General features: G+C 35.2%; 4 protein-coding genes across 6 annotated transcripts; 3 read left to right on the top strand and 1 right to left on the bottom strand.

The window, feature by feature from the left end:
• Positions 1–620: 620 nt before the first annotated feature.
• On the top strand, positions 621–4,637 carry LOC121811193. Its single transcript, XM_042211999.1, has one exon. It carries the CDS (start codon positions 621–623, stop codon positions 1,401–1,403), a length of 783 nt encoding a protein of 260 aa, XP_042067933.1. The 3' UTR covers positions 1,404–4,637.
• Positions 4,638–9,565: 4,928 nt separating this feature from the next.
• Positions 9,566–10,893, bottom strand: LOC121811076 (chaperonin-like RBCX protein 1, chloroplastic). 3 transcript variants are annotated; one of them, XM_042211853.1, is made up of 6 exons: positions 10,571–10,881; positions 10,388–10,496; positions 10,159–10,276; positions 10,035–10,051; positions 9,881–9,943; positions 9,566–9,803 (listed from the first exon to the last, which is right to left on the bottom strand). In XM_042211853.1, the coding sequence occupies exons 1-6, from the start codon at positions 10,711–10,713 to the stop codon at positions 9,732–9,734; spliced, it is 522 nt and encodes a 173-aa protein (XP_042067787.1). In that variant the 5' UTR covers positions 10,714–10,881; the 3' UTR covers positions 9,566–9,731. The 3 variants fall into 3 exon arrangements, with proteins under 3 accessions (XP_042067787.1, XP_042067788.1, XP_042067789.1); XM_042211854.1 differs by having other exon boundaries at positions 10,388–10,482; positions 10,560–10,871; XM_042211855.1 differs by having other exon boundaries at positions 9,679–9,803; positions 10,030–10,051; positions 10,571–10,893.
• A 4,680-nt stretch (positions 10,894–15,573) lies between these two features.
• On the top strand, positions 15,574–16,873 carry LOC121810700 (zinc finger MYM-type protein 1-like). The gene is made up of 3 exons (XM_042211448.1): positions 15,574–16,182; positions 16,237–16,785; positions 16,856–16,873. Exons 1-3 carry the CDS (start codon positions 15,574–15,576, stop codon positions 16,871–16,873), a joined length of 1,176 nt encoding a protein of 391 aa, XP_042067382.1.
• Positions 16,874–18,856: 1,983 nt separating this feature from the next.
• LOC121741483 (calcium permeable stress-gated cation channel 1-like) lies at positions 18,857–26,286 on the top strand. Its single transcript, XM_042134249.1, has 12 exons — positions 18,857–19,251; positions 19,796–20,139; positions 20,255–20,416; positions 21,004–21,139; positions 21,556–21,657; positions 22,710–22,829; positions 22,956–23,036; positions 23,425–23,765; positions 24,532–24,777; positions 25,089–25,413; positions 25,534–25,767; positions 25,848–26,286. Exons 2-12 carry the CDS (start codon positions 19,826–19,828, stop codon positions 26,103–26,105), a joined length of 2,319 nt encoding a protein of 772 aa, XP_041990183.1. The 5' UTR covers positions 18,857–19,251; positions 19,796–19,825; the 3' UTR covers positions 26,106–26,286.
• The last annotated feature ends 295 nt before the right edge of the window (positions 26,287–26,581 follow it).

Here is a 26,581-nt window from a genome sequence, read left to right as displayed (position 1 = left end):
TTTCCACATTTAGAATATAACAATAATAATATTTCTATTTATATTAAAATATTTAATTTTTTTTACTTTATTACTCCCAACAATTCAACTTAGAATGATGTGTCATCAAGAAAACGATCATTAAGATAGTAGAATATTATGTTGAATATTAAACTTGATCTAGAATGGCCGAGAAAGTGTACAATAATTAAAAGAGAGATTAGAGCTCTACTCCCTTCACCGACATGGAAAAAAATCTCCATGCAAACTTGTATTAAATATTAGTGCTAGAATAGTCTAGCAAAATCTATCCACCATTGCCTTAATATTAAAAGTCAGTCTAGGCATCATTAAAAATTAGGTAGCCATGTCCACCGACTTAGTAATGTTGGTTCTATCAACCAACTTTGTCACCTATATATAGACAATAGGGTATGGTGTAGCATGAGGTGTAGTACACAAAAGTAAAGTGTAGCCAAAATATAGTGTGCCTGTGAGTGTAAGAAAGTGAGGGCGTACACAAGTGAATTAAATTGTAGTGTGTATTTTCTCATATATTCCACCAAAATTATTCTCCCTCCAGTATATATTTCCTATATTCCAACAAAGTGGTATCAGAGCCATAAGTTCCTACCTATAGTATGGCTAACTTGTCGTCGTTTCAAGTCCCCATGCTCAATAAGAGCAGTTTCGATAATTGGAGTATCAAGATGAAAGGGTTATTGGGAGCCCACGATGCTTGGGAGATCGTGGAGAGTGGCTACGAGGAGCCGCAAGACGAGACCGGTCTATCCCAACAACAAAGGGATAGATTGCGAGATGCGAGAAAGAGAGACAAGAAAGCTCTCTATCTCATGTACCAAGCTCTAGGGGACGACGATTTCGAGAAGATCTCGAGTGCAAGCACTGCCAAAGAAGCGTGGAAGAAGCTCCAAATCTCGTGTATTGGAGCGAATCGAGTAAAGAAGGTACGTCTCCAAACTTTAAGAGGAGAATTTGAATCTTTGCATATGAAAGAGTCCGAAACAATTTCGGATTACTTTTCAAGAGTTTTGGCGGTGTCAAATCAAATGAAAAGAAATTGTGAAAAATTGGAGGATGTTAGAATTATGGAAAAAATATTGCGTTCTCTAACTCCTAATTTTGAGCACATAGTAGTCACAATAGAAGAAACAAAAGATTTGGAGGAAATGAGTATCGATCACTTATTGGGATCGCAACAAGCATACGAGGAGAAACAAAAGAAGAAACAAGAAATTGTGGAGCAACTTCTAAAGTTGCAAGTAAGTACAAAGGATAAAGAAGAAAGTTCGGGCAATGGTGGTGGTCGACAAGGAAGAGGCCGCGGACAAAGACAAGAGCGCGATCGTGGTCGAGGATATGCTCGTGGACGTGGACGAGGATATTTTGCAAATAATGAATAAAGAAAGGAGTTCCCAAATAAGGGGCGAGGAAGGAGTTCCCCACAGTCGAGGTACGATAAATCTTCAATAAAGTGTTACAATTGTCATAGATATGGGCACTATGCTTCCGAGTGCAGAGATGCAAAATCAAAAGTTGAAGAGAAGGCTAATTACGTGGAGAATATGAATGAATAAAATGGTTGTGTCCTTCTAGCTTATAAAGGAGAAGCTGGGAGAAAAGATGATACGTGGTACCTCGACACAGGAGCGAGCAATCATGTGTGCGGGAACAGAAGCATGTTCGTGGAGCTTGATGAATCAGTAAGTGGCAATGTCTCCTTTGGTTATGAATCTAAAATTCCAGTTAAAGGGAAAGGCAAGATATTAATTCGTTTGAAGAATAGAGCTCATGATTTTATTTCTAACGTATATTATGTGCCCAATATGAAAAACAATATATTGAGTCTTGGACAACTCCTAGAGAAAGGTTATAACATTCATATGAAAGATTATAGCCTTTCAATAAGAGATGGCAAAAATAATTTGATAGCCAAAGTGCCAATGTCCAAGAATAGAATGTTTTTATTAAATGTTCAAAATGATGTGGTGAAATGTCTTCAAGCATGTTATAAAGATAAGTCTTGGCTATGGTATCTTCGATTTGGGCACTTAAATTTTGGTAGCTTAAAATTGTTATCAAATAAAGAAATGGTACGAGGATTACCACCCATCAAGCACCCCGATCAACTCTGTGAAGGATGCTTAGTTGGAAAGCACTTCAGAAAGCCATTCTCAAAGGAGTCGAGTTCGAGAGCTCAGAAGCCATTGGAGGTAATCCACGCAGATGTGTGTGGACCAATCAAGCCAAGCTCCCTCGGTAAAAATAATTATTTCCTACTATTTATCGATGATTTTTGAAGAAAAATGTGGGTATATTTCTTGAAGCAGAAATCAGAAGCATTTGATGCTTTCAAGAAGTTGAAGGCTGCCGTAGAGAAAGAAAGCGGTCTAGAGATCAAAGCAATGAGGACCGACCGAGGTGGAGAATTCACATCTAGGGAGTTTCAAGAATTTTGCAAACAAAGTGGAATTCGGCGGCAATTGACGGTTCCAAGATCCCCCAGCAGAATGGAGTGGCCGAACAAAAGAACAGGACTATCGTTGAGATGACTCGGAGTATGCTAAAGACAAAGAATTTTCCCTATGAGCTATGGGCAGAAGCAGTGGCGTGCGCTGTATACCTGTATAATCGGTCTTCAACCAGAAGTGTGTGGGGAATGAATCCTCAAGAAGCTTGGAGCGGAAGAAAATCAGGGATCGTTCACTTGAGAGTGTTCGGGAGCAAATCTTATGCACATGTACCAGATCAAACGAGGAGTAAACTCGATGACAAAAGCAAGCCATTCATCTTCATCGGGTATGATTCTAACACTAAAGGCTATAAGCTATATGATCCAACCTCGCAGAAAACAATGATTAGCCGAGACGTGGAGTTCGATGAAGAAGGAGTATGGGATTTTGGCTCGGACAATGACACCACTTTCATACCTCCATTTGGAGATCCAAGAATAGACGAGCAGATAAGAGAGGAGCAACAAGAACAAACAACTCCACCTGCATCTCCTGCGACATCTGTTAGAGGCTCGCCGCCATCTTTCTTGAATGAAAGAGCCACACAACGCGCACGAAGTTTGGATGAAGTGTATGAAGACACTGAAAGGTTAGAAGATCTTACCTTATTCTGCTTATTTGTTGATTGTGAACCAGTCAACTATGAAGAAGTTGCAGAAAGTGAAAATTGGCGAGTCGCAATGGATGAAGAGATTAAGGCTATAGAGAAGAATGATACGTGGGAGTTGGTGATACTACCAAAGGGTCATAAGGCCATTGGAGTTAAGTGGGTGTATAAAATTAAGAAGAATTCCAATGGTGAAGTTGAAAGATATAAAGCAAGACTCGTCGCAAAAGGATATAGCCAAAGAGCCGGAATCGACTATGATGAGGTATTTGCTCCTGTCGCTCGCTTAGAAACTATTAGACTCTCTCTTGCTGCCCAAAATAGATGGAAGATTTATCAAATGGATGTAAAGTCGGCTTTCTTGAATGGATTTCTTGATAAAGAAGTCTACATCAAGCAACCTGATGGCTACGTGGTGAATGGCCAAGAAGATAAAGTTCTGAAATTGAAGAAAGCTTTGTACGGGCTAAAGCAAGCACCAAGGGCGTGGAATAGCAGGATCGACAAGTATCTTGAAGATAACAGCTTCACCAAATGCCCACATGAACATGGGCTCTATGTGAAAAGGAAAGGAAATGAAATGATATTTTAATAGTATGCTTGTATGTGGATGATCTCATTTTCACAGGAAACAATCCAAGCATGTTCGAGGAATTCAAGAAGGCCAGACTGAAGAATTCGAGATGACGGACATTGGGCTGATGGCATACTACCTCGGTGTGGAAGTAAAGTAACTTGATGATGGAGTACTCATCACACAAGAACACTATGCAAAGGAGATTTTGAAGAAATTCAAAATGGAGGATTGCAAACCAATCAACACGCCGGTGGAGTGCGGGGTCAAGCTTTCTAAGAACGACAAAGGAGAAAAGGTGGACCCGACACTATACAAGAGCTTGGTTGAAAGCCTACGGTACTTAACTTGCACAAGGCCAGATATATTGTACGCTACAGGGCTCGTAAGTCGCTACATGGAGAATCCAACCACTACCCACTTCAAGGCAGCAAAGAGGATACTATGATATCTCATAGGTACGATCGACTATGGCCTATTTTATTCACACACTAATGATTACAAGCTTGTTGGCTATAGCGATAGTGATTGGGCTGGAGACAATGATGACCGAAAAAGTACAAGTGGATATGTGTTCTACATGGGAGACACTACCTTCACTTGGATGTCTAAGAAGCAGCCAATTGTCACATTATCAACCTGCGAAGCCGAATATGTGGCTGCCACCTTCAGTATTTGTCATGCGATTTGGCTCAGAAGTTTATTAGAGGAGCTCGGGTGGTCACAAAAGGAGCCACAACTAGTTGTGTGGATAACAAGTCGGCGATTGCGCTATCCAAAAATCCAGTATTTCACAACCGGAGCAAGCACATCGACACTCGCTTCCACTACATCAGAGAGTGTGTTGCGAATCAGGAGATTCAAGTCGAGTATGTGAAATCACAAGATCAAGTTGTTGATATTTTCACAAAACCCCTCAAATACGAAGACTTTATTAAGATCAGGATGTTGCTTGGAATGACAAATCAAGTTTAAGGGGGGGTGTTGAATATTAAACTTGATCTAGAATGGCCGAGAAAGTGTACAATAATTAAAAGAGAGACTAAAGCTCTACTCCCTTCACCTGCATGGAAAAAAATCTCCATGCAAACTTGTATTAAATATTAGTGCTAGAATAGTCTAGCAAAATCTATCCACCACCGCCTTAATATTAAAAGTCAGTCTAGGCATCATTAAAAATTAGGTAGCCATGTCCACCGACTTAGTAATGTCGGTTCTATCAACCAACTTTGTCACCTATATATAGCCAATAGGGCATGGTGTAGCATGAGATGTAGTACACAAAAGTAAAGTGTAGCCAAAATATAGTGTGTGTGTGAGCGTAAGAAAGTGAGGGCTTACACAAGTGAATTAAATTGTTGTGTGTATTTTCCCATATATTCCACCAAAATTATTCTCCCTCCAGTATATATTTCCTATATTCCAACATATTATAGTACTCCACTATTTGTGAAAAGCTAATCTATAAATGAAAACTATCTCTCTTAAATTTTACCCCTTTTTCTCTTCTTTCTCATACTTTACCTACCTTTTTTCTACATTTTTCTTACTTTATCTATTTTACCTTCATTAAAACCTGTGTCGTCTATAAATGAGACTATTTTTTGTGAACAGATGGAGTATTTGTATTTTCCAATGGACTGCAATGTAATAAATCTGGTGATGCAATATTCAAAACCATCATGACTTGGCTAGGTCAAACGATTTCTTAATTTTGTTTCCTCTACCAACATTTTCTAATATGAAATGGCAAAAATAGGAATTGCATGTCGGCAAACTCCCAATGGATAATTCATAAAGCTCGTGAATATTATTCAAAAAATTTAAAGTTCATTTTGCAATTCATAAAGAGTCTAAAGTTTATGTACTGTCTCTCCCCTTAATCATAATATCAAAGTTAGATTCCCTCTAAATTCTTTGAAAAGTTTATGTAGCTTTAAATCTTGGATAATGCATAAATCCATTTTCTAAAATGTTGGTTAAATAATTGTCAATCGCCTTCCAACATCTCTTTCTTTATCTTTTCTCGAAATGAATCATGACCATTTTTCGTTGTCAGATGAAATGATTATACTAAAGCTAAAGTCTAAACAACTCAAAATTTGGCTTTATCAATATAGGCAACTAAATGTGATTATGAATTGAGTGAAACCATACTAGAAATGACCAATGTATAATCCCAAATTATTATAATGATGAATGGGGCATAATTAATATGACAAACATAGTTAGTACCCCTAAATATCTCACTTGAAAATCTTATCCGTAACCATAATCCATCTCAGCACAAAAAAGATAAAATGTCACATAGATAATGCCATCATTTCCTACCATAAATTATGGTTAATCATTTGTCATCAGTGTCACCTATTAACATAATTGCTTGAATTTAATTAGTAAATGAAACCTTAATTAGTCTCATATATCACTTCATGTAAGCACTACTAGCGTACTTGGGAGATCCACGTTAATATTTCACCACCTCAATTATATTATCCAAATACAACATAAAATTAAACGTAATGCATAATTGTACATTAAGATTGGTTACATATTTGACTTTGTTATTTGTGCAATAATACTACCCAAGTATTAGTAGACCTATATGCCAACATATTACATGCAATTAACAGTTCAAAATACTTTCTTTAAAAAAATCGAAGAAATAATAGTACTACATTCAGGAGATATATAATCTCCTTTGTAAATAGATTTTTAAATACTCCTTCCGTCCCATAAATAATGTCTCACTTTTCTTTTTAATTTCCACTAAAGATGTAACATTTTTATTTTTAAAAAAAAATTCTTTCACATTAATATAAAAGCTATATTTTCTCTTTTCACTTAATTAACATACAAAATAAAACATTCTAAAATCCTGTGTAATTCCAAAAGTATAACATCTTTTATGAAATGGGAAGTATAAAAAATGCTCAAGAGTAAACAAAATTAATGAACAATAGAGTAGCGGTATAAAAAGCAGTTTATAACAAAATTAGTAACAAAAAATTACGAAATTAACATCTAAACAAGAAAAATAAGTACTCTGTAGAAAAAGTAAATGAAATATAACAAAACAGCAAATGGACGGGCAACAGAAATCGATGACATTATCTACTCTACCATACACAAAACTCATTATGATAATTAATTTAACCAAAGCATAAATTGCATCAATGACAATTTTCAAAAGTTTAATGTGTCATAGATTATATCAGTCGAGATAGACTAGAAAATTAGAAATTAAAAAGGAATTTTAGCCAATTTAATTTAGTGTACAAATGCCTAGCAAAGATTGGATCAGCATCATACATGATATAAGAACTGAGAAGGTCGTAAACACACACTAATAGGCCAAAATTTCTTGGGTTAATTTATGATCTTATTTGATCATTTTAACTTCGATCTTGTCAATCAGGTGAAAATCAAGCTAGTGATCGACTTAAGCTAGTGGCAATCGACTTAGGGCATCCGCAGTGGTGTGGATGTCCCGGCGGAATTCCCCGCGGAATTCCCACTGCCACGTCATAAGGACTTCCCACTGCTCTGTCACGTCATAAGGACTTCCCACTGCACAGTGACAGAATTACCCTGCGGAATTCCCGACGGAATTCCCACATTAAAAAAATTCACAAATTCACAAATTAACCAATTTCCGGGAGTAAATAATTTACGGAATTAAAATTTCGATGCGAATACGGAGAAAACGAATACACTTTATTTTTAAAAAACATACTTCATTAAAAAAATACATAATTAATAATGGCGGACGTCGGGACGGAATTCCGCGGAAGGGCGCGGACCTGCGACGTCCTCATGCGAATTCCGTATCCGCGCGTGTGTGGCCTAATGGCGGACGTCTGCCACGGAATTCCGCCAAATCCGTGGGAATTCCGCGTCGAAGTCCGCCATTGCGGATGCTCTTAGAGTATCCACAGTGGGAGAGCCGCGGCCCGTGGCTCGGGTGCGCGGCCCCCACTGCAGAGAGCCACGATCAGTGGCTGGGAGCCGAGAGCCGAGAGGGAGCCGCGGCCTTCACGCGGCTCAGCCGTGTGTTTCGCGGCCCACCACTGCAGCGGGCCGCATTTCGTGGCCCAGCCACCGATTTTTTTTTTGCTTCTTTTTTTATAAATACAGACCATTTTTTTCTCTATTTTCTACCCCAATTCAAACACCACTCTTTCCAATCTATTTTAATTCAACTTCTTGTTAAACTTTTTTTTGGTTAGGTTGTGAAATATTTTTTAATTAAAATTATAAATATCATATATTATAGTCTAATAAAATTTATTGTAGTTAAATTACAAAATATCATTAAAAAAAGCAAACAAATTAATTTTTATTTTGGAGCGGGCCACATTTCGTGGCCCTTGTTATTTACCATTGTGGAGAGCCCAGGAGAGCCACATTTGGTGGCCGGGCAAACTTTGGTGGCCCCAAGGGCCACCATTGTGGACACTCTTAGGAAATCAATCACTACTTTATGTTTTATTTCATATGATTCATGTTCTCGAACTTAACTAAAAATGAAACACTAGACTGCAGAGAAAAAAGACATTGATTTGCATGCTTTTTATGGTAATGATCGAAACTATTGTTCGGAAAAAATTAACAAAGGTGGCCGGCATTATTAAAGTTTGCCTTCCTCATGTCCGGTTCGCAGCCTAAAGTAGGGGACACCCTCTTCCAATTTTACAAACATTTTAGTATAACAACTTTTTTTTTCATAAATCTCATTTATTTTGTGTACATTCCTATTTTCTTGTTGCATTACAATATCCGAGAGATGGAACCAAATTCCGAGCACCCAAATATTTCTTTTAAAGTAAAACATTCCCCCCCTATCTTATAATAAAGATATTTCTTTTGAGCACTTGTTTTAAAAAAATTAATAATAAATAATTAAAGATGATAGAGATTAATGTAGAGAAGAGTAAAGCAAGCGTATTTTCTCTTTTATTTTACTCTCTCTATTTTAACTATTTATTAATTAATTTTTAAAAATAGATGAAAAAATAAAGATCTCAGCTACAAAGAAATGGAGGGAGTACTACTACTATGCAAATCATAATAGAAATATATTTATAATTAATAATTAAATGAATCAAATTTTAAAACGAAATATAGATGAGAGAGAGAACATAATATATCAGACTATGGTTTTTAGGTTGTTCCAATGGGCAGCTTTGATGGTCGTATATCGATCATCCAGCCTATCAATACGATGATTTTCATCATAAAAAAAAAAAGAAAACTAATTTTTCTAGCTGAAACTTTGTGATGCCAAAATATTATAATCAACTCCCTCAAAAAATTGTCAACAAGATTAATTTCATCATTATTATTGCTCGATCGAGTATTATCAACAAAATTAATTTCTTTTTTTTTCTAATCACGAAGCTTGTTTTTCAGAAATTGTGTATTAATTGCAGCCACATGCTATCTCTAAGACTCTCTGTCTGGCAAGATCTAATGCATTTGAAACCTTATAATTTAATGAGTGAGCAATGGCATTCCTGGAGTTGGACGATTTGGGTGTAGCATTTTTACTGTGAATAATTTTTTCAAGTGTTCATACAAAGGTTATTTGGGCTCAAACAAGCAAACTAAATTGGCTTCTCTATCTTATCCATTTAGGCCTTTTGTATTTCATATGATAAGTTCCAGAGGATGCCAATAAATTATCCAATCTTAACACACATGCTCCTCATGAAGCATCTCCATTTGTTTTGAACTAATCTTTCATTTCAGTAATTAATTATACTTAACATACATTCTTTATTCTACACGAGAAGGTCAAATTGGCAACTTGAAGAACAATTATTATGTTACATTTTTCATCACGATTATACAAGTCATGTCATGCGCATATTGTAGAACTTAATATTTTCATGTTTTCAACTATTAAATCTGTATTCCATAATCCGAATAGAATTGACTAAGCAGCAGCCTAATTGGTTCCCATTCACACATTGAAGCACATCACAGAGAAACAAACACATAAAATATACAAACATTGTGTCCAATGGGATCTCCCTTAGTTCTCACTTTTCATTGTCGTCTCCGATAAATAGTCCCTCATCACTTTTGTATTACGATCTTCCACCATCTGCACCCACATACAATCAGATTTGCTATTTTAGGGGGAAAATAGTACTATTAGCTAATTAAGCATTTTTTGTTAACCTTTTGTGACAATCGTTGTAAATTGTCCCATTCGAAATCAGTTTTGCAATACGCAGATCGAACCTTTACAAACACAGCCCGCAATCACAATTAGTTGACAAAATCACAGAAAACTATAATCTCAATTAAGTTTGAGATTTGTGAGTGACCTGACCTCTAATATGCGCAAAGCTGCAAGGTAGAAACAAACAGACGTCATCAAAGTTAAACTAACAGGGTAGATTGATGAATTGGATTTGGAGGAGTACTAATAATTAATTAACGATAGATAATTGTACCTAGAGCTTTGTGATTTGACGATTCCCGCATCAAATCAGCACAAAACTTGTCCCCGTCGTCGACCGAGTGATTTTCCATGAATTTCATCATATCTGCATACGCCTCTTCGTTATAGCTCTGTGCCGTCGACCGATTTAATAATGTCAATATATATCTCGCCCAAATCCAACTACTACAATATATGTATATAATACTCCATATATAGAGAGAGGGAGAGATGGAGAAAACCTCAAGCTGCGCAATCACAATTCTAACGGCGACGTAGGTGAAGAAGTCGTGAAGGTGTTTTGCTGCTTTAGCTTCCGGCGAGGCTTCCCCGAACCCTAGGGCGCGCATACTAAGAATTTAAAATACGAAATTGAAACACAATTTCATCGGAGATTGATGAATATTCACCGACCTGGGACGTACATCTTGTGACATTGGAGAGTTGTGGAGGCGGAGGGAGTAGTTGGGGTCCACCATGGCCGAAGGGAAAGAGGAGGCCTGCTTGCGCCGCCGTGGGGTTTTGGCGGGAAAACGGACGGCGACGGTGGAATTGTGTGGGATGCCATCTTTCCGGTTTGGGGCTAGATTCGATTTTTCGATCTGTGATGCAGCAGCTACTATGATTTTTATTTTATTTTTAATTTTATTTAATTTTTTTTATTGAATTTGAATTTGTATTTGTATTTGTATTATTATTGTGATGCAAGTGAGGGGATGTCACTCTATCGTACACTTTGCAATTAGCAATAGCTCATGAAATAAAATATCTATCAGAAATATCTTCGGCTGGTCGAGTGACCCACTGCATTATCTTTTGTGTGTAAGGAATGTAATCAATTTATTTTTCTTAGAATCAGATATTTTGCTTGTAAAGTCGCCAATTTAGGAATTTCCCATTGTGAAATATAGGAGCAATTTGTTTCATATGCATGTCATGTCGTATTCGTTTTTCCTGCTAAAGGGATGACCGTAGTGGCCAGTGGCGGATCCAGGGGGCAGGTGGGGGCGGTCGCCCCTACCCGACCGTCCGGAGAGCCTAAATTTTTCATTGAATCAAGCCGAAAATAGCATATCCGCCCCCTCCGTAGAATGTAGAAATATTTTTGTTTTCAATAAATGTCATATAAAATGTAGTAGTCCAATGGTTTGGTGGTTGGATTTTTAACTAAGATGTCTATGTTTCAATCCTCAACAAAAACATATTTTTTCATTTTTCATCTTTTATTTTATCCATTCATATTTCTTCTTATTATCAAAATAATACCTTTAAATACTTTATGTAATCTAAACTTTTGCTAAGTTGCATATATTATGTTATTATATTTATTCTTTAGTTAAAATCATTTTTAATCTTGTGTTAAAGTCTTTTTTATCCTAAAGTACTTATAATTTGATCCATGCATCTTAATTATTCTCTATGTAACAAAATAAACATTTTAAATATTTTTGAAATATAAATATTTAGTGCTCTACTTATATCACTTTTGTATATAATATTTACAGTGATTTAAAATGTACATATATTTACAATAATTTTATATTTTAAAATGAATAATACATATTTGCAAGCTAAAGCATGTTTATATTTATATATTTTTTTATTTTAAAATGAATAATACATATTTGCAAGCTTAAGCATGTTTATATTTTATTAATGAAGCTAGTGCTACTTAAATATTAATATAATATTTATTTATTTTATTATTAAAAATAATACATTAAATTAAATATTTAATATTTAAATATAAGTTCCGCCCCCGCCATTTTCGGGTCCTGGATCCGCCACTGGTAGTGGCCTAGTGTGATTCGAATGACTTTATTAAAATAATAGTACTACAAGAACCATGGGTGATTTTTTGATAAATAGAGAGTATTTTGTAAATTAAACTGTATATGACTAAGCATCTGGTGAGGGATCAGCTGTGGATATAATGTTTTAGACTAATGAAAGAACACGGCAGGATTAGCCGTTGAAACGTGGTGGGTTTGTCTGTATTAAAATTGATATTGTCATAGCCCTTCACGGGCTAAGGATTGTAAACTTAATCGATTTTATTTAAACTGATTATTATGAAAGTATATTATTCCATAATTTTCCCCTTACTATATTTTCGGTAGTCTTTATTTTTTGAAAATTCCTATATTCAAACTTTCTTAATTTTCCCCTTGTTTTAAAATATTTTGTTTTCTTCAAATTCTCTAATTATATTTTTGTATTTAACTGTTTTATTTTATTAAGTTTCGTGTCTATTTTTGTGCCTTTTTTAATTTTTCAAATCATCATAAAAGAAGTAGTACTAATATTTTCACAAGAATAACAACTAACAGTATATTCAACAAAATTGTGAAAACAAAAGTGTAAACAATAAGTTGAATCAAATAAAATCAATTTCACATGCGAGAAATAGGCCAAAATAAAATACTTTGACCTACATAAAATTATTTATAGAGTAGTAATTAATTTCAGAATTATCTCACAACGTGTAAATCACAAGAATCTCTTATCTCAACCAAACGGCTACAGCTTGTATGAATTTATTGAGGCCCACAACTAAATGATCTTTGATATTGAAAAGGAAATGCATGCGCTCAACCTTATCAATAATTAAGTGAGACTTAGCCCTTCTCTGAGTGGTTTGCCACCACAATCACCAACTTTCATCCTATTGCCACATTCATCATAATTCACAATTATGCCACATAAACAGATAAACTAATTCACTTTGGCTTTATCTGTTGTCCGTCCCACTAGCATAATATTTTGCAATAAAGTTTCATTAATAATTCCAAAAAAAAAACAAGAAAATAAAAGTTCTCATTGTGGGGGCCGATTTATGTGTCGGGTTCTGCTATTATTTATCCTACTATTACGTTTTTAGACTAATTATAATATAGGTCAATTATTGACGCCCCTACATACGACAGTTCAAACTAAAGTATAAATGTATGTTTGTAATAACAATATTTGAAAATTTTATATATGTTGGATTTGGTAGGTAGTATGCATTTTTTGTAATGAGTAGGGTAATTAATAATTTGGTAGATTATTTTCTGACCTGTCATGTCATGATTCAAATGTTAATTGTGGGTGTTAAGCAACGAAGGAAAGTAAATTTAAGAAAAGAGTAAGGGAAAAGAAATCTATATCTCTTGATTTAAGATGCAAAGCGCAAACAATAGAAAATTCAAAGAAAACACTGAAATTAAGATGCCTTTCAGGAGAAGATTGCACATAACACTTTTTAAGGGATAATAATGACTTCTCCAAAATCTGTCCATCAAAGAAGAAAAAGAAAAATATTAGTCAAGTTGTAATTTATTATCCGACATTTGCATTAATAAGTTTTAGTGAGCTTTCATTGCCGATTCAAAATTGCAATTCAAATGTATATTAACTAGCTTTAAAGAATGGGTAAAAGATGAGTCCAAAAGCTCCGGTTGAATTTATGTTTGTCTGAAACGGTCTTCATGCCTGCCGCCAGCTAAGTTGTCTTTGTTTTCTACTAATCCAGAAATTGGAACAAACAATTCTGTTTATTCATTGTTTAAAATTTAATTAGTCAGGAGAAATAGATTCTTTTAACTGGTTGTTTCAATTCGATCAGAGCACCAGAAAACAAACTTATATGCTGACATATTATGTTAGTATTAGTATATTAAATAGGAGTACTAGCTATCAGAAGTTTTATGAGTTATCCAAATAGGAAAATTAAATATACATACAAATTAAAGATAAGTAATACACACGTTGCATGCATGTTGCATCTTTATGCTCTACACTTAATAACAACATGATTCACATATACCATATTTTATTCTAGATCAGTCCAATATTAATAGTTTTGGTAATAGAATACACTAATTTTAGTATAAAAATTGATAAAATAGGAGAGATTATTTGGGTAACAGAATACATAAATTCCAATATAAAATTTGATAAAGTAGGAGAGAAGTAAAAAAAATTGTTAAAATATTATTAGTAGAGAATGAAATTCACTTGATCATAAATTAAACTTCACCAAAAATATTAATGTAATTCGACTATAAGATGCATTTTATATTCTGGCATTCATCTCATAAGTTAAGTGTGTTTAGCTCATGACAATTTTAAGATTAATGATTCAGAGCAGTTCCATAGAAAATGGTGTGATTAAGGGCATTGAAATAGCACATTCAATCTGGGAGATGCATCGTTATACTCTGTGATGATGTAGATTGAATAAATACTTGCTATAGTTCTCTAAGCCGTTAGAGTGAACTCTCTATCACGGATATATCGAAAATCCTCATTCCCGAAGATCTCATAAGATGATTTTCGAAAATTTATAAGTATATCACGAAATTAAATCTAATCTAGAATGCAATTAAACGAACAACAAATCAGATAAAAGGAGATCCTAAAAGTAACAATTTTTCCATTTCATGAAGTTCCATCAAAATAGAGGCATTTCCCTATTTAGCAAAAATTAACATTTTTCCCTCACTTATTTTATTCCATCTACTTTTCTCTCTTTCCTACTTTATTATCTTTTCACTTAATATATTTAATATTCATTTCTTAATCTCCGTGTCAAAAAGAAGTAACTATACTACTATGGAACAGAGAGAGTAGTAATTTCTTAATAAATTTTGTTATCATAAAATTGTGAAAAAAATAAGATTTTACAAATACAAGCAATATAAATATATTTTTGTATATACAACCTAACACTCTTGCCATTACCATAGAATGGAATAAAAAAAATGAACAACTGGATAAAACAACGAAATGAAAATACATCGAATTATCTTATGGTAAAAGGTGAATATAGGGGATCCCTCTAACCACAAGACGAAATACACTCCACTTAATAATGCTCACTGATTGACGTATCATCCCAAAGATAAAAATGACATTCTTCTAATAAGTAGAATCAGGGGCGGAGGGAGGGTGGGGCCAGGGGGGCCCATGGTCCCCCTACTAATTCTTAAAAAACTTAGGGGTATTTTAGTAATTTCACAATAATTATAATTTATAATAAATATAATATTAGAGATAGGTTTCAGCAAAATATATATGAATCGTGCCTCTTAATTTAGCGTATTAATTCTGCCGTTCCAATCCAAGTCTGAATTTAGCGTATTCATTCTGCCGTTCCAAGTCTGAAATCTGGTAAACTAGAACTAGGTATATTCAAAACTCAAATATAATTCAATTAATTTTTCTACATAGGTTGTTTTTTTGTTTGGCTGCAATAATAATTCAAAGGGGGAGAAAGAAGATAGCTTATGTAATTCAATGGCTACGGACTACGGTGGTTCTGTAGTTGGAATTTTATAACTCCAATTCTTTATTTGAGACAACGAAAGCTATTGTACATGATATGAGAAGTGAATTTTTCTCCATATTAGTTGATGAGTGTCGAGATATATCTGTCAAAGAGCAAATGGGTGTTGTGGTGCGATATGTGGACAAGAATGGATGTGTTATAGAACGTTTTCTTGGTGTTGTTCATGTTAGTGATACAACTGCAACCTCACTTGAGAAAGCACTTGATTATTTGTTATCTACTTATGATTTAAGTATATCTAGTTTGAGAGGTCAAGGATATGATGGCGCAAGCAACATGAGAGGAGAATTCAATGGGTTGAAGAGTTTGATACTCAAGAGAAATTCCAGTGCTTATTATGTACATTGCTTTGCTCATCAGCTTCAGCTCACGATTGTTGCTGTTGCTAAAAAACATAAAATTGTCAGATCTTTTTATAATTCTATCTCTCGTTTGTGTAATACTGTTGGAGGTTCTTGTAAGCGCAGAGATATACTTCGGGAGAAACAGAGAGAGAATATTATTAAAGAGATTGCAAGTGATGAAATAAGCACAGGAAGAGGACTAAATCAAGAAATGTCATTGAAGCGACCTGGAGATACTCGTTGGAGTTCACATTACGGTACTCTTGTCAACTTGATACATTTATATTCTTCTATTGTTGATGTTCTTGAGTATGTTGGGGAGAATGGTCATGACGATTCAATAAGGGCTGAAGCTGATGATGTGCTAGAAATTATAAATAGTTTTGAGTTTGTCTTTGTGTTACATCTTATGTAGCAAATCTTGGGAATCACACATGAACTCTCCCAAGTGCTACAAAAGAAAGATCAAGACATTGTTAATGCGATGAATCTTGTCAAGGTAGCAAAATCACGTCTGCAAATAATGAGGGAAAAAGATTGGGATGTATTGCTTGCTGATGTTTCTAAGTTTTGTAGCAAATATGAATTGGATGTGCTTGACATGGAAGATGAGTTTGTAGCTCGAAAAAAAGGAAGACGTAGAGTTGAGAAAATGAAGAATCTCCACTATTATCGAGTTGAGCTCTTTTGTTCTGTTATTGACTTGCAAGCTCAAGAGTTGAATCAACGTTTTGATGAAGTCAACACAGACTTAGTTTTATGCATGTCATGTTTTGATCCTAGGGATTTATTTTCTGCATTTGATTTGGAGAAGCTGCTTCGTCTTGCACGGTATTATCCTTCTGAATTTTCTGAAGTTGCTTTGTCCGAGCTTAAAAGTCAACTTGAGAACTTTATTTTCGATGTGCGCATAGATGAAAAGTTTTCACAAATATCAGGAATCAGTGGTCTTGCTCAAAAGATGGTTTCTACAAGGAAACATGAAGTTTTTCCAATGGTTTATTCATTAGTTAAGTTGTCATTGATCTTACCAGTTGCCACTGCATCAGTAGAAAGAGCCTTTTCAGCAATGAAGATCATCAAGACTTCTCTACGTAATAGCATGGGAGACCAACTATTGAATGATTGCTTAGTTTCTTACATCGAAAAGGATGTGTTTGTTAAAGTTACCAATGAAACTATTATGCAGCGGTTTAAGAAGATGAAGAATAGAAGACAAATGTTATGATGTGATTGCATTTGACTTTTACATTTTGAACCTTATAATTTAATTTATGTAATTTTTTTTAAAGTTTAATTTTGGACCCCCATTATGAAATCTCTGGCTCCGCCACTGAGTAGAATCATCCAAATACATTAAACATCGACGAGCTTGATGGAGTTTAGAGAACCAACATTATTATTATGTCTCTACGCACATAACTTTAGCACATCATTTCTCAATTACCAAAACTTATTTTTGAGAAAAATGTTGCATAAATCCATGATGTACGAATTACGATAATATCTAATGATATATTAATTCATATAGAATAAAATACGGAGTATATATAAAAACCAATTAGTCAAAATCATATAAATTGAAAACCAATTATTATAAATTAATTAAGAGCCCTACCAGTTTCAAAACAACTTTTCAACACACAGAAAAGACTCACTTCATGTATAGAAACTGTAATTCAAAATTAATTGTATTAGTTGAAAAACTTGTACTAGTACTTAGAAGCATGCGTGGCGCTTGGTGTAGGCAAAAAGTTGCATATTGGCATATATAGGTAGATAACCCCACCCCCTTGGACCAACAAAATTGACATTAATGTGCTAGTCTGTGAAATATACTCCTCCTATATAAGTAGTCGCCTTACATAAACTTTAGAATCTAGACAAAGTATTTTTCCACTTCGAGGGACGAATATCTGAGATGCCAAACCCAATTTGATAGAATTTCAACCCAATACTTCCTATCTGTCACAAATGATTGAAATAATAAAAATTATTATCATCTCATGTAAATAAGGACAAGCTCATGTGAATAAATTCCCATTTGAATTCCGCACAAAGATAATTGGTTGGACGAATTTTTGATAGTAATAAATGCGGGTAAAAAAAGAATATAGATCACGACACAAGGAATTACGTGGTTCGATTTACTGAGGTAAATCTACGTCCACGGGAAGAAAGGAGGGCAAGATTGTATTGCTTGATCTGGTTTACAGCTTACAAATACAGACTTGCTATATGATATTTGATGTCTAGAGAGTTTTTTTCTTTTTCTAGTCTATCTGATCTAAGTTCTATTTATACATTGAACTAAGATCGTGGCTTGCATCACCACTAACTAGGTCGTGGATGTCGTGGAGGTCATGAGATCCTGCATGGGTCCACTATCTCTTTGTTTGGTCCGCTATCCTGCATGAGATCCTGCATGAGTTGACACCACTAAATAGATCGTGTAGTGGAGGTCGTGGAGGTTCTGCATGAGTCCACTATCTCCCAGTTCGGTCGAATACTGAGACCGAACTGCTGAACTATTGCCGAGCAGCTTTTGCCGATCTGAGAGTAGAGCTTGATTGGTCGGCTTTTACCGAGCTGTAGGCTAAGGCCGAACTCTTTGGTAATGCCGAACTGATACTCTTCCTTGGGCTTTGGGCTGATGGGCCGTCACTGCTATTGGGCTTGTTTAGTACGTACCCCATCAATAATCATATTCCAATTTGATGGAGTAGTATCCATAACTATATTTTCTGACATCCTCTATGCGTGCATAAAACATGATTGGAGTATTTGGACATATTTTAAGTAAAACCTCAAAAACAGGTTAAATAGTAATACTAAGTAAGTATAACCTTCAAAAAAATATACCTATAGCTTACACAAGGCCATATCCGCTGGGAAAGAAAATAGCCGTTGCCGAACAGCACTAATGCGACTAGCCGACACTTCACCTAAACTATACAATTAATTATGAAAGAAATTAATTTAAGCAGCAATTAACTCATTATAGCAAATGGGGAAACTTAAAACGTAGCAATCAGGCAAACATAACACAGTAGGATTCAAAAAAAAAAATCAATGAGAGAAAAAAAGTCGCAGTAGCCAACAAATCCCACTCCAAATCAGAAGAAGAATCTCCATTGTCGCTCGACTCCTTTTGACACACACACAACTACTCTCTCTCTCTCTCTCTCTCTCTCTCTCTCTCTCTCTCTCTCTCTCTCTCATTCCGTAGGTGTGTGTATTGTGTATGTATAGGCGCTTGTCTTGCGGTTTACTGTAATACATATCTTCACGGAGGAGATTGCGGTGGATGTTCTTTACCTTTTGTTCAACTTCGAATCAATTCTATTCACTCCCCGATCCGCAACTCTCCACCTTCTGAGCTGATTTCTTTTGGCTTTTCTTCATGGTTTTTGGAGCTAATAAATCATAAGTATGTTTTCTTCCTTTTTAAATAACTTTTCTCGTTTGTTTCTAGTGTTTATTTTCTTGTCTCTGATGCAATTTGATTTGACGAATTCGGCTGAAGATGTTCTGTTTTTGAATTCCTGTTAGTGGTTAGGTTTAGGTAATATGTAAAATTCCTCTGCTTTGCACACTGGTGCCAAACATGATTTTGATGTTGAGGACTCAGTAAATTGCTTATGGAAGTTATAGGATATATATTTCTTTGTATTATTTGAAAATCATGTTTAACAGCTGGGACTATTATCAGCTTTAAGTTGTGCCTATGGATTTACAAGATATTTGTCGTTTGGGGTAATTTTGCCAACAGCCTGTCTTAAATTAATTTTAGTCAACTTTTTTCTCCCATTCTATAACTATACACGATTCAGGAATGTGTATCTGATTGTACAACCCTGAACTTTATGTTTGAATTGTAGAAATGTTTTACATATCCATAGCAGAATTGACTGCATTATGTGGCATGTTATAGATGGTTTACGTGAAATTGACATATTCTGGTTTGGAAACAGGAGGTTTAGGCAATTAGCTAGAGGCAAGACATGGCGACATTTGGAGATATAGGGGTTGCGGCAGCATTTAATATTCTCAGTGCCTTGATTTTTCTTATAGCATTTGCCTTCCTGCGGCTTCAGCCATTTAATGATCGAGTATATTTTCCGAAATGGTACCTCAAAGGATTGAGAAGTAGTCCCAGTCACTCAGGCACATTCGTTAACAAAATTGTCAATTTAGACTGGAGATCTTACATTAGATTTCTGAATTGGGTACCAGAGGCACTGAAGATGCCTGAGCCGGAGCTTATTGATCATGCAGGGCTAGATTCAGCTGCCTATCTGCGGATTTACTTGCTTGGGTATAATTGCACACTATATTTCCTTGACTTGCTGTTGTATGCTTTATCATATAATGTTCAAAGCTGCCAAATAAGGGGAAATTGTGGAACTGATTCTGCAATTTTGTATATGCAGACTAAAGATCTTTGTTCCAGTGACGTTGCTTTCGTGGGCCATCCTTGTGCCTGTCAACTGGACGAACAACACCTTGGCAGTATTATCTCAAGGAGATGAAAAGATAACATTTAGTAATATTGACAAGCTCTCTATTTCAAATGTTCCGCATGGATCACCTAGGTCAGAAGTTAATTCAAACCATCATCAATTTGTTACTTGCTATTTCAGAGTTCCAGACATCTAATTTATTCTTAATGAGATAAACTTGTGAAAACACCACCTATTTTTTTGACAAATTCAAGAGTTGGGTTACATTTGTATATAAGCTGTTTTTCTATGTTGGCTATGTATCGGTGTTTGTTCTAGTGTTTGCAATAGCCTTTTATCGAGCCATAAGAGGTTCTAACCTAGTTGTGAGGTGGAGACAAACTTTCTCAGAGCATTTTTTTGTTGCTGATGGTTAACAGGAAAACAATATTTCCTCATTAATCTCAGATGATTTGCAGGCCATTGTCATCAATTTGATAATTGAATAAATCTAATTAACTCAACTGCAATGGAGATCTTTTACACATGCAAGAGATTTTCTTCTTGGAAATGCACACCTCCAGTTTATGGTCTTCTTCGATGTACACATGATATTGTTCTTGATCTAGACGCCTTCTAATTATAAATTTTCATGTGCAATAGTTAATGTGTGGTTTTTGCTGTACATGAATATACGACTCTGATTGAAATGTGAATTACACTTATATGTCTATTCACAGGTTTTGGACTCATGTAGTAATGGCCTATGTCTTTACTTTCTGGACATGTTATACGTTGATGAAGGAGTATGAAATAATTGCTGCAATGCGCTTACACTTTCTTGCTTCAGAAAAGCGTCGTCCTGATCAATTCACGGTAAGAAATAATATCTTGTTCACACTGTAAAAAGCTGCCTGCAAAACTAAATTCAGACAAGTTTTAAGATTCTATAAAGAAAAGTAAGTTCTCAGGCCTATAAGCTCGTGGATATTATTCAAAAATTAATATTGGAGTCAGTAAACAGGTTATTTTTGTTTTGTGCTGTTGAGAAATGCTATACTAAGACGAACATGATGTGATGATAGTAAGGCCTTGTTGAACATAAATGTAGTGAAATGCTAGTTCAAATAAAAAAATTGCTTTGCGTGCCCTTTTGTACCTTTTGGTTACCAATGTTTGATCAGCATGGTGGAAACGCTAGTGTAATAGATGGTGATTGATGATTTAGATTATGGATTGTTACCAATGTTTGAACACTCAAGTTTGGACTTTGGTGAAACTTTTCTACGCAGGTTCTTGTCAGAAATGTGCCTCCAGATCCTGATGAATCTGTGTCTGAATGCGTGGAGCACTTTTTTTTGGTCAACCATCCAAATCACTATCTTACTCATCAGGTTTGTTACTGCTAAGATTTACTGCAAATTAGTATTTAGATGTATATATATTTTCAGAATAGTTGAGATTTCTGCTGGGACTTTTTGTTGTCTGCTGTCTTCTTTATTCAGATATGTCACATAGAATAACCCTCTCCCTCTGCCATTCCCCCTCCGTGAATTTGATCGAATACTGTTCTTTTCTTACCAAAGTATATGCCTGTCAGAAAATGATTCTCCTTCCATTTGAAAAGAGGTTCATTATTTATGCTCTCTCTCTTTGACGTCTCATATATGATTTTAGGATTAGTTCTCAATCTCATTTATGACTACTTGTAACTTTAATAATTGAAAGAGATTCTTTATGATTGCAGCAATAAGATGCGTCTTTTAATAGTCTCCTTCAGTTATTTTCATTGTATAATAGTAGGAATATGCCTCTACACTTGTTATTTTTGATATAGCCCTACAGGAGGCAAAGCAAATGGCCTGCCTCTAGGCCCTCTACATTTCTTATGTGATCCTGCACGCTTCTTAAATTCTTCAGTTATTGTTCATTAATGGATCAGATTTCACTTTCATAAACTGAAAAGATTCATGATACTGTGATATTTACCACTATTGAGACTATGTTGAACTCTTGGACTGTAAAATAGAAGAAATAGATTGCCGTGAAAAAAAGTACATACTCCCTCCATCCCACAAGAATATGCACTTTTGGTTGTGCACGGGTTTTAACGCACAATTGGTAAAGTAAGAGAGAGGTAGAAAGAAAAAGTATTTAAAGTATTGTTAGTGGAGAATGAGACCCACCTTATTAGAGAGAGAAGAGTTTCCAAAATTATAAAGTGCATACTCTTGTGGGACGGACTAAAAAAGGAAAGAGTGCCTACTCTTGTGGGACGGAGGGAGTATTTCTATTTGTCTTTTCTTGTCAACATAACATGGTCACTTTCTATTGAACTTCCTGTACAGTGGACCTCTTCATATCATGTCCTCATATTATAGTAGTAGTTGATAAGTGTAGTCTACTACAAAAGTTTAAATATCTGTCTGATTTCAAATACATACAGGTTGTAATCAATGCCAATAAACTTGCAAAACTGGTTGAGGAGAAGAAGAAAAAGGAAAACTGGCTTGACTATTACCAATTAAAATATTCAAGGAATCAAGCGAAACGACCTATGGCTAAGGTACTGTTTCTTTGTTGTGTTGAGTCATCTCATTTCTGTTTCAATTGTTAGGAACTTTATCTTCATTTTAGTATAATTATTCAGTCACTAGTTAACGAGTGCTATTTACTTATTTCAAACATGCAGACTGGTTTTCTTGGCCTTTGTGGAGATAAAGTGGATGGAATTGATTATCAGACAGCTGAAATAGAGAGACTGACCCAAGAAGTGAGTACAATAGAATTGTACTAAAAAAGTAACTAGAAAGAAGCCTTCCTTGCTATATGACTATTGCATTTAAAATGCAACATTATTATAATTATTTAGAGCACTAAACAATCTGTCATTTAAAGCTCTAGCTTCCAAAACAAATAAGAAAATCTGTATTGCACGTGCCACGTATAAATCCACCATCCAAAAAACCAATTCTATCCTATTACTGTGGGGCTGTTTATAACTGCATTTCACTTGTTTCTCTTGTAGAACAGTAAAATATAGATATAAGCGGAAAAGTAAATAGACATAGTAGAGAACTGATCTTGCTAGGTCTTGCTCACTACAAAATACAAATTGATGATTCTTAAACTTATAATTTTATCATATTATTCATATGTAGATTGAAGCAGAGCGGGAAAGGGTAAAAACTGATCTGAAGTGTATCATGCCAGCAGCTTTTGTCTCATTCAAAACTAGGTGGGGTGCTGCTGTGTGTGCACAAACTCAGCAGTCCAGAAACCCAACTTTGTGGTTGACTGAATGGGCTGCAGAGCCACGTGATATATTCTGGGCTAACCTGGCAATTCCTTATGTTTCAATAACTATTAGGAAGCTTATTGCTGCAGTAGCTTTCTTCTTCCTTACATTCTTCTTCATGATCCCTGTTTCTGCCGTTCAGTCTCTTGCAAATATTGAGAGTATTGAGAAGAGGTTGCCTTTTCTCGAGCCAACTGTTGAACAGTGAGTATTTCTTCTAAAGCTGTTTACGTTCATCATAAACTATGTCTATTTTTGGTGGATGGAGGTAGTAGATTATATAATGAGCAGTAGTTAGCATCTTTTGTTAAACTTATGTCGAGTTATTCCTAGATTACTTACTCACTCCATTTTTTCACCTTTTGAATCTTTTGAACAAGTCAGTGACCGACATTTGGAAGGTTAAGTTTCAACAATCACTTTAGAACTAGTGAAACCTAAGAGAAGGGGGAACTGCTCCAATTTGCTGAATAGATTGTGGATATTTTTGGGGATTTAGATCCACGTAGTGCACTTTTCATTCCTACCTCCGTCCATTTCAATACTTGATATTTAGCACGCGCACAAAAAAAGTGAAGTTTCAAAATAGTTGGTCCTAGGAGGTTTAGAGAAAGCTATGCTTACTCTTCTCATATTAGCGTCAATTCTAGAGGGCGTTTAATAATGACAAAGGTTAAAGTATGGAAAATTGAACACATTGCGACAAGATCTTGAAAAGAAGTAGTAGCATACTAATTTCAATTTTCACAATGATCCTTTTGCAAAGCCTTAGCTTCTAGTAGTTCTATGTGAATAGTGTAGTCAGGTGTACCTTATCCCCAATAATCAATTTGGCAATACAGATGTTTGGCTGTACTGTGCTGTATTGTTGTTTATCTTGTGTAGAATGATCAATTTGGAAACAAATATTGCTACTTTTAGTTGTGGTATATGTTACCACAGTAATAATAATGCTATATTCGTGGTGCAGGAAATTTATTAAATCTTTCATCCAAGGTGTTCTTCCAGGGCTTGCTTTGAAGATTTTTCTTATAGTGCTACCAACAATATTGATGATGATGTCCAAATTTGAGGGCTTTCTGTCTATATCAGCTCTGGAGAGGAGAGCTGCCTTTAGATATTATCTATTCAACTTTGTTAATGTTTTCCTTGTGAGCATAATAGCAGGAAGTGCACTTTCACAACTTGATAGTTTTCTTCGTCAGTCACCAAAAGAGTATGTTATCTGAACATAAACCATCTTGACTTGTTTCTCTTATACCTTTGATAATGAAAATGAAAATACTGTTATTCGTTAGTTAAACTCTTACTGCATATGTAGTCATTTATCAATGGGTGGATTGGTAATTTGTTTGGTTATTTTTTGTACAACATTAAAACCATTTTGTATAGGCTTCTCTTCTTATCACCTGGTAGGATGATATGGTTATATTCCCATCTCGTAACTCAGAAATGTATCCTATCTTTAATGAATCTGTCAGTATACGAGTTGCATCTATTTCGCTTATACGTTATTGTGCAATGCAGAATCCCTGTGACACTTGGTGTTGCAATCCCTATGAAAGCAACTTTCTTTATTACTTATGTAATGGTTGATGGATGGGCTGGTATTGCTGGAGAAATCTTAAGACTGAAACCACTCATATTCTTCCATCTGAAAAACTTCTTCCTGGTGAAGACAGAAAAGGACAGAGATGAGGCGATGGATCCAGGAAGCATTGGTTTTAACACCGGCGAACCTCAAATACAATTATATTTCCTTCTAGGTCTTGTCTATGCTGTGGTGACACCAATTTTTCTTCCTTTTATACTGGTTTTCTTTGCTCTGGCATACATGGTATTTCGGCACCAGGTAGAATAATCCCCATTCTCTCTCTCTCTCTCTCTCTTATTACATTCAATGGATCTCTCGTGTGTGGATGACCTTCCAATACAGATACCACTGACATTGTATTCCCTTTTCTTGGTGCAGATCATAAATGTGTACAATCAAGAATATGAAAGTGCTGCAGCATTCTGGCCAGACGTACACGGACGTATTATCTATGCCCTGATCTTCTCGCAGATAGTCCTGATGGGATTAATGGGTACGAAAGGTATATATGAGGCCCCACTGGTCCTTATTGTGCTTCCGGTGTTGACAATCTTCTTTCATCTCTACTGCAAAGGCCGTTATCAACCAGCTTTTGTTAAATTTCCTTTACAGGTTTGTAGCATTTCTAAATTCATGGATTATTCTATTCATATCAGATATTAATAGTAATTCAATACACATCTTGGTTTCAGGAAGCAATGATGAAAGACACACTCGAACGAGCAAGAGAACCTAACCTGAATTTGAAAGGCTATCTCCAGCATGCATACATCCACCCAGTTTTCAAAGATGAAGAGGATGATGAAGATGAAGGATTCAACACCAAACTTGATGACAGCGTGATTGTACCCACGAAAAGACAACAGTCGCGGAAAAATACACCAGTTCCCAGCAAACTTAGTGGTGGATCCTCACCATCGCTGCCAGATCACGAAGGCTCTTTGTCTTAGCAGGTATACTGATCCTGTTGTAAATTAATGAGAGAGTAGTTCAAGTTCCATCGAGTATATAAGCTGTAACAAGTGATTCCAACTTTAACATCAACTTCAATGAGGTTCCATCATCGAAAAGTTTGTATGGTTATATTGGTTAATATTTTTATTGAAATGAGAGTTTTCTTTTCATTTTAAAGGCTTTATGACCTTTTCTTTCTGAAAATTTCTTTTTTAAATGGGGGTGGTTGTAATATAGAGATTTCAGTATAACATGTGGCTCTGGTATTGGTAGATAAAATTGATTTTAACCAACTTTGCACTGTTGGCGGGTTACCATTTTTTCTATTTTGATTATTCTACACTATTTTATCTCATCATACTACTACAACATATCCTTGATTCAAATTTAAGCAAAACCCTTTCACTTGTTTGAGTTGCAAGTTTGCAACTATTGAATATCAATTAGTAAGTTTTTCTATGAAAAAAATAAC

Source organism: Salvia splendens, chromosome 7 (assembly GCF_004379255.2).
Source record: "Salvia splendens isolate huo1 chromosome 7, SspV2, whole genome shotgun sequence".
Lineage (NCBI taxonomy): Eukaryota > Viridiplantae > Streptophyta > Magnoliopsida > Lamiales > Lamiaceae > Salvia > Salvia splendens.
This window is presented reverse-complemented; position numbering and strand designations above follow the sequence as displayed.

Coding starts and splice junctions, on each gene's coding strand:
- LOC121811193 (XM_042211999.1), top strand. CDS start 621: ATGGCTAACTTGTCGTCGTTTCAAGTCCCCATGCTCAATAAGAGCAGT.
- LOC121811076 (XM_042211853.1), bottom strand. CDS start 10,713: ATGGCATCCCACACAATTCCACCGTCGCCGTCCGTTTTCCCGCCAAAA. Junction 10,277..10,387: donor TTGTGATTGCGCAGCTTGAG/GTTTTCTCCATC, acceptor TCGACGGCACAG/AGCTATAACGAAGAGGCGTA. Junction 9,804..9,880: donor TACAACGATTGTCACAAAAG/GTTAACAAAAAA, acceptor ATGTGGGTGCAG/ATGGTGGAAGATCGTAATAC.
- LOC121810700 (XM_042211448.1), top strand. CDS start 15,574: ATGGGTGTTGTGGTGCGATATGTGGACAAGAATGGATGTGTTATAGAA. Junction 16,183..16,236: donor TAAGGGCTGAAGCTGATGAT/GTGCTAGAAATT, acceptor CATCTTATGTAG/CAAATCTTGGGAATCACACA.
- LOC121741483 (XM_042134249.1), top strand. CDS start 19,826: ATGGCGACATTTGGAGATATAGGGGTTGCGGCAGCATTTAATATTCTC. Junction 21,140..21,555: donor GTCGTCCTGATCAATTCACG/GTAAGAAATAAT, acceptor TTTTCTACGCAG/GTTCTTGTCAGAAATGTGCC. Junction 23,766..24,531: donor CTCGAGCCAACTGTTGAACA/GTGAGTATTTCT, acceptor TTCGTGGTGCAG/GAAATTTATTAAATCTTTCA.